The sequence below is a fragment of the Lipotes vexillifer genome, unplaced genomic scaffold (genome assembly GCF_000442215.2).
Source record: "Lipotes vexillifer unplaced genomic scaffold, Lipotes_vexillifer_v1.1 scaffold1263, whole genome shotgun sequence".
In the NCBI taxonomy this organism is placed as follows: Eukaryota; Metazoa; Chordata; class Mammalia; order Artiodactyla; family Lipotidae; genus Lipotes; species Lipotes vexillifer.
In genome coordinates, this window is record NW_006785259.1 from 85261 (window position 1) to 92779 (window position 7519).

General features: G+C 51.0%; 1 protein-coding gene across 2 annotated transcripts in view; it reads left to right on the forward strand.

The window, feature by feature from the left end:
- Positions 1–7519, forward strand: part of IQSEC2 (IQ motif and Sec7 domain ArfGEF 2) — a 78348-nt gene that overhangs the window by 59744 nt on the left and 11085 nt on the right. For both annotated transcript variants that reach the window (XM_007457343.1, XM_007457344.1), the window contains exons 4-8: positions 214–615; positions 3051–3946; positions 5304–5465; positions 5921–6043; positions 7033–7199. In XM_007457343.1, the coding sequence (XP_007457405.1) occupies positions 214–615; positions 3051–3946; positions 5304–5465; positions 5921–6043; positions 7033–7199 (1750 nt within the window). The remainder of the gene's footprint in view (positions 1–213; positions 616–3050; positions 3947–5303; positions 5466–5920; positions 6044–7032; positions 7200–7519) is intronic.

Genomic DNA, 7519 nt, shown 5'->3' on the forward strand with positions numbered 1-7519 from the left:
AAAAAAAAAAAAAAAAAAACCCACAGTTCAGTCCCGTGTGACATGTGCTATCTGAGATTAAAGTGAGAACACGACACTGAGAGCCCAGCCTGGTGCATCCAGGCAGCTGTAAGCAGTTAGCTGTGACTCGGGCGGTGGTGTGGTTGAGGCCCAGGGAGATGAGGAGGCTGTAGTGAGTTTCTGACCTTGTTCCCCTCCACCCTCCCCTGCCAGGTGGAAATGCTGGAGAGGAAGTATGGGGGCTCCTTCCTGAGCCGCAGGGCTGCCAGGACCATCCAGACGGCCTTCCGCCAGTACCGCATGAACAAGAACTTTGAGCGGCTCCGCAGCTCAGCTTCAGAGAGCCGCATGTCCCGCCGCATCATCCTTTCCAACATGCGGATGCAGTTCTCCTTTGAGGAATATGAGAAGGCACAGAACCCCGCGTACTTCGAGGGCAAGCCTGCCTCGCTGGACGAGGGTGCCATGGCTGGTGCCCGGAGCCACCGGCTTGAACGGGGGCTCCCATATGGAGGCTCCTGTGGAGGGGGCATCGATGGTGGGGGAAGCTCCGTCACCACATCTGGAGAGTTTTCTAATGACATCACAGAGCTTGAGGACTCCTTCTCCAAACAGGTCAGCATCCCTGAAAAGGGCCTTTCCTCCCCATCCCTGTGCTATGGCTACTCCTACGCCTTTTTACCTGTACTTCAAACCGAAAGAAGTTGCCCAACAAGCTTTTGATAACAACAAATAGCTACCATCTGCATAGGGACTGTGAGAATAATGAGAAAGGATTGGCAAGAGAAAAATTATATCGTTTAAACAAGCAAGTTAAAAATCTGGGTGTCTAGAACACATAAGAAAATTAAAGTTCTCACTCTTTGGAAAGTGAGCCACTATCAGATAAAGGCCTAACAGGTGATGAGCTCCTACTCTGTACCAGGTGCTGTATATGCCTCATAATGACCTTCCAGACCAGTGTTGTTATCCTGGTTTTACAGGGGAGGAGACTGAGGCTCTGTGGCCCAGAGAGGTGAAGTGACTTTCAAACTGGATTGGAACTCAGCTCTGACTGGTTCCAAAGTTTTCCCTTATACCATACGACCATGGACCAGGCTCTGTGCTGGGTGCCATGTGGGAGACAGATGAACCGGCCAGGGTTCTTTTTCTCAAGGATCTCCCCAAGCCAGTAGGAAATAGCAGACACATGTGCACAGGACTGTCTCCTGAAAGAATGTGCTCAGAGCCATGAGAAGGGATCACATGGGAATCCAGAGGAGGGAGAGGAAACTTTCTTCTGGGAGGACCAGGCAGGCTTCTTTGAGGAAACAGCACTGGACCTGGGCCTTAGCAGACAGTTTAGAGTTAGCAAGTTAGAGATAGTCGGGAGGGTGTTGCTTGCATAGGCATTGCATCAGCAAAAGCAGGAAAGGGTGGGAATGTAACCAGCAGTGATAGTGGTAGGAGATCACTCTAGGCTTGTAGTGTGTCAGCATAGCTGATCAGCTGCAAATCCCAGTTTTGCTATTTCCGAGCTATGTGACCTTGGGCAAACTGTTTAACCCCACTGAAACATGATCAATAAAATGGAGATAAGACCTTCTTTTTAGAGCTGTTTGGAAGGTTCAGTTCAGCTAGGTAGTATATCTGAAAGCACATAGTACATGGTAGCTGCTAAATACATGTTAGTTTCCTTCCTAAAACCAAAGAGGTATTTGGCAGAAATTGTTGAATGAATGAATAAAAGAAAGTTTATAAGAGGAGAAATCATTCTGCTCTAACCTCTGTGACCTGGCCCTGCCATAAACCTGGGCATGCTTCCCTGGAGGTGTGTTGGGGGTGGGGGGGGGGCAGGGGCGGGGAGAGAGAAGGAAAGAAGGATTAAAGGGAAGATCGAAATCAGTCATTTATTCATTCATACAACACATTTAATTGAACATCTCTTCTGTGTCAAGCAATGTGTGTCAAGCTGAGCTAAAAAGAGAGAAACCTGGCCTGGACCCATCCCTCAAGCGGGTAATGGAGCATTGGGCTCACAATCTGGCCTGGGCCCAACTCTCAGTGCTGTTCAAGTCTGATGGGGAAGTGTATTCATTATCTATTGCTGCATAACAAATGACCCCAAAATTTAGTAGCTTAAAACTGAATGTAAAGACTGAGCTTAAACAACAAATAGTTTTTGAGGGCCAGGAATCTCAGAGTGGCTTGACTGGTGGTTCTGGTTCAGGGTCTCTCATGAAGCTGTGATCAAGCTGTAGGGCAGGACTGTAGGCTCTGAAGACTTGACTGGGGCTGATGGGTCTGCTTCCAAGCTCACTTTCTTGGCTGTTGGCAGGAGAATTCAGGGCCTTACCACATGGGCCTCTCTACAAGACTGCTCACAGTGTGGCTTTCCCCAGAGTGAGGGGTCTAAGAGAGGGAGCACAAGTGAGCGAGAGTGCTCAGGATGGAAGCTGCAGTCTTTCATAGCCTAATCTCAGAAGTGACATCCCATCACTGCTGCCGGATGCTATCAGTCCCATAGACCAACCCTGGGATACTATGGTACACGAGGGTGTGAATACCAGGAGGCAGGGATCATTAGGGGCCAGTTTGGAGGCTGAAAACCATAGGCAGAGTTACCAGCCATGGTCCAGATTCTCGAGGCTAAAAATTATGGATTTCCTAAGAGAGAACCAGACAGAGGGCTCTGGGAGCCCAGAGGCAGCTGGGATTTTGGTTTACCCTAAGGGAAGGCAGAGGCAGGAATGTGGCTTGGATCAGGGAGGAGGTGGCATTTGGCTTGGGTCTACATGGACATGAAGGAGGTATTGGGATATCTGAGGAGGGAAGTTGTGGGCATTAGTTCCAGCTCCTGTGAGCTCACAGTGTCTCCCTGGGAGTTATTTTATATGCTACAGAGAATCTGTGGAGGTCGGGGAGGGGAAGCCCTTTTTTTGGCTGCCCCACCAGGAAGATTCCCCCCTTTTTCTTTCCCTCCCTCCCTCATTCCCACCCTTCCACCATCCCACCATCCCACCATCCTTCATCTTTCCTCCCTTTCCCTCCTCCCCTTTTCTCCCATACAGGTAAAGTCTCTGGCTGAATCCATTGACGAGGCCTTGAACTGCCACCCATCGGGGCCCATGTCTGAGGAGCCAGGGTCAGCCCAGCTGGAGAAGCGAGAGTCAAAGGAACAGCAAGAGGACAGCTCGGCCACATCCTTCAGTGACCTTCCCCTCTACTTGGATGACCCAGTTCCCCCACCATCCCCTGAGCGACTGCCCAGCACAGAGCCCCCACCCCAGGGCCGGCCTGAGTTCTGGGCACCCGCCCCTCTCCCACCAGTTCCTCCACCAGTGCCACCAGGGACCCGGGAAGATGGTAGCCGTGAGGAAGGCACTCGCAGGGGTCCTGGGTGCTTGGAATGCCGGGATTTCCGGCTGCGAGCTGCCCACCTTCCCCTGCTTACTATCGAGCCTCCTAGTGATAGCTCCGTGGACCTGAGTGACCGCTCAGATCGCGGCTCTGTCCACCGTCAGCTCGTGTATGAGGCTGATGGCTGCAGCCCCCATGGGACCCTGAAGCACAAGGGGCCACCAGGCAGGGCCCCGATCCCACACCGCCACTACCCAGCCCCGGAGGGCCCAGCTCCAGCCCCGCCAGGGCCCCTGCCACCAGCCCCCAACAGTGGCACTGGGCCCAGTGGTGTGGCTGGGGGTCGGAGGTTGGGGAAGTGCGAGGCAGCAGGCGAGAACTCTGATGGTGGAGATAATGAGAGCCTTGAGAGCTCCAGCAATTCCAACGAGACCATCAACTGCAGCTCTGGCTCCTCTTCGCGGGACAGCCTGAGGGAGCCTCCAGCCACCGGCCTGTGCAAGCAGACTTACCAGCGGGAGACCAGGCACAGCTGGGACTCGCCAGCCTTCAACAATGACGTGGTGCAGAGGCGGCACTACCGAATCGGCCTCAACCTCTTCAATAAGTACGTGCTCCCGTTCCCACTCCCTCACCCCTTCCTACCCTGCTGCTGACACTTTGACCCCTGGAGGCAGTGATCCTGCTGCCACCATCCTCTCATTTTGTGGATGGTGTTTCTCTTCAGCTGTTCAGGGAAAAGAATTGGCAATAGGGTGACAACAGTAGAAAGCTGCCCCCACCCCCATGAGAGGCAGTTCTGGTCCTAGTTCTGCTTCTGACTGGCTGTGTCATCTTGGGTGAGATGCTTCCCTCTCTGGGCCCTAGTTCTCTGTCTATAGGATGGATTCTGAACTTTGGGTCGCCCACCTTCCATTTTTGGTAGGGAAGCGATGTGGTGTATAAAGAACCCTGTTCTCAGAAACGGGAGACTTGGGCCAGACTCACTGGGTAGCCCTGGGCAAGGTGTGTCCTTTCCTTGGGCTTCAGTGTTTCTATCTATTAACTAGCAGGGTGTGGATATTTGAGGTGTTAGGGGCAGGGTGCTGTGTTGGACTAGTCAGTGACCAGGACCGAGCTCTTTCTAGGTACCTGGTCTTGTGCCAGGTGCTTAGCAATGGAATGGGAGTGTGACGTTTGATTAGAAAATAATTAGAAAACAAATGCTTAACATCTTCATAGCCTATGAGACATGGCCTTCTATATTTAGTTCTCAGGATAACTCAGGAAGGTTGGTAGTCGTGTCCCTATTTTATAGAGAAGGAACTGAGGCTTGGAGAAGTAAAGGCAATTGTCCCAAGTCATGCGTAGTAAGTGATGGATCTGAGACTCCTGTGGCACCAAAGTCTTCCAAATTCTAGCCTCGTAGGACCCTAAGGCTCTGGGGTTCTGAATATGGGATAGCTCAGACCCAGATATGGCCTAGTGGAAAATGGGGAGCAGCTTGTCTATAGAAACACTCACAGAGGCTGGGTGATACCTGTCTGAGTGGGATGTGGGATGCGGACAAAGTAATCTTTTCACTTCTCTCCTACTCTGAGGGTCTGTGACTCAGGGAGAAGGACTTAGCCTGGAACTCAGGCTTTCTCCCAGGACTCCTCGGTGCCTGTGAGGAATATCAAAGGTCCTGGCACACAGCAGGCTCTCATTAGATCTTAATTTTCTTTCAATTGTAGTGTGGCTCCAGTGCAGGAGGAAGTTGGGTTGAGGATACCTTGGAATTTTGAAGCACTGTGAAATGGGAAACTGTCTTCTCCTTGGTCCTCAGTTTTCTCACCTGTACCATGAAGGGAGTGGACCAAGTTATATATTCGACTTCCTTAGTTCTCTGAGGACACGGTTGGGCCCAAAATTAGTTCAAGAAATGGGACGGGGGCAGAGTTCCAGGAGGACAGTCATCTCATCTACCTCCCCTCTTTCTGCAGGAAGCCAGAGAAGGGTATCCAGTATCTGATCGAGCGGGGCTTCCTGTCAGACACGCCGGTGGGAGTGGCTCACTTCATCCTGGAACGGAAAGGCCTGAGCCGGCAGATGATAGGGGAATTCCTAGGGAACCGGCAGAAGCAGTTCAACAGAGATGTGTTGGAGTGAGGACCCCAGGCTGGGGAAGACTGGGCCAGGGGTTCCTGGAAAAGGAGGGCAGGAGGGAGATAAACTTTGCAAAACAGGATGAATAGACCTTCCTGCTCCCATACCTCTCTGCCGCAAAGAGATCTTATCTCTCTTGGAACTAGTCCTAAAGTCTTCTGGGTGGCCCCAGGCAAGGCATGCTTGTCCTTTGGCCTGCTTTGAGCCTCAGTTTTCCCATCCCTGATATGAGTGGGTTGACGGAACAGACCGTTAGTAACCATGTGTCTGGCCTGGACTTTTTGGGATGGATTCCATTTCAGACGTTCTATCCTCATAAGTACTTGCTTAGGCCACAGGTCCAGATTTTGGAAGTCTATCAGTGGGGGTGTTGGTTCATTGGAGCAGGTCAGGGTGGGTCAGAGGTTTTCTGCAGGGAAATTGAGAGTTCCACACACCCTTCTCTGCTCCTCAGCTGTGTGGTGGATGAGATGGATTTCTCCTCCATGGATTTGGATGACGCACTCCGGAAGTTCCAATCCCACATCCGGGTTCAGGGTGAGGCCCAGAAAGTGGAACGACTCATCGAAGCCTTCAGGTGTGCCCACTTCCCACTCCTGAAGCTGCCCTTCCCTACTTTGGGGGGCAGTGTAGGATATGTCTACAAGTCACCTCTCTGAGCCTTATACTTTCTTAACCAGAAAATGGAAGTTATAAATCCTGTCTTGCAAGGCAGTTGTGAGGATCAGAGGTAATGTGCCTAAAGTATCCAGCTCAGCATCTGGGACATGGGCATCCAACAAGTGACAACAGCATCAGCAACAACAGCTTATATTCACTGAGCTGATACTGTGCTCGCCAGATATTGGGTACTGAGCTGGACACTTTACATGATTATTTCAGTGAATACTCACAACAACCTGGTGAGGTAGGTGCTTCTCTTATTATTCCCATTTTGCAGATGAGAAATAGGAAGTTTAGAGAAGGTAAGTAACTAGCCCAGAGTCATGTGGTGAATAAGCAGTGGAACCAGTATTTGAACTCATGTGTCTGACTCCATGACCCATGCCCTTAACTATTATCTTCCTCTGTGAATGCTTCGGGGATCAGGCATCAGACCTGGGTATAAATCCTGGCTCCACCACTTTGAGGTATTTAGAGGAGAAACAGAAGAGTTACTGAGAGCTTGTTTCCCAACATGGGAGAAGGATTTGCTTTGTAGTCAGAAAGATCTGCATTTTCATCCTGGTTTCACCATTTATCAGCTCTGTTGCCTTGGGCAAGTTACCTTACCACTTTGGACCTCAGTCACTTCATCTGTAAAATGGGGCTGCTACTAGCTACCTTGCAGGACTGTGATAGGATTACATGAGATAATGTACATAAATCCCCTGGCAAAACTCCATGAAAGGTAGCGGTTGTGATTTTTACATGCTAGTCTGGAGGAAACTCTGAAGAAAGACGAGAGACCCAAAGGGTTTGGGAGTATGTCTTGGAGGAAGGAGTTGGTGGTGCCAGATGGGAGGATAGTGGGTAGGTGGAGGTTACTGGTGCCTGACCCTGGCCCTGACCCCTCCTGTCCTGCAGCCAGCGGTACTGTGTGTGTAACCCAGCTCTTGTGCGCCAGTTCCGGAATCCAGACACCATTTTCATCCTTGCTTTTGCCATCATCCTCCTCAATACCGACATGTACAGTCCCAGCGTCAAGGCTGAACGCAAGATGAAACTAGATGACTTCATCAAGAACCTGAGAGGTGACTGCAGACCTCCCCATCAGCTTTCCCTATCTTTTACCTGGGAAGGGAAAGTGGGCTGGGTGGCAGGGGTGGGGAAGGAAGAGGGAGATCATATCTGCTCCCTGGAAATTAACCTGAATTTCTGCCAAGGCTGGATGTGCCCACAGCATTTACTTGTTAATTCACTCAAATGGTCATTTGTCCATCCATTCATTCCCACACTGAATACTGACTGATTAGGAGGTCCTGAACAGGAGGTACAAGCCCTGGCTCTTGCGGAACTTACACTGATTCACTCACATGTCTGTTTACTCATCACTCCCTCTTTCCCTCCCTTG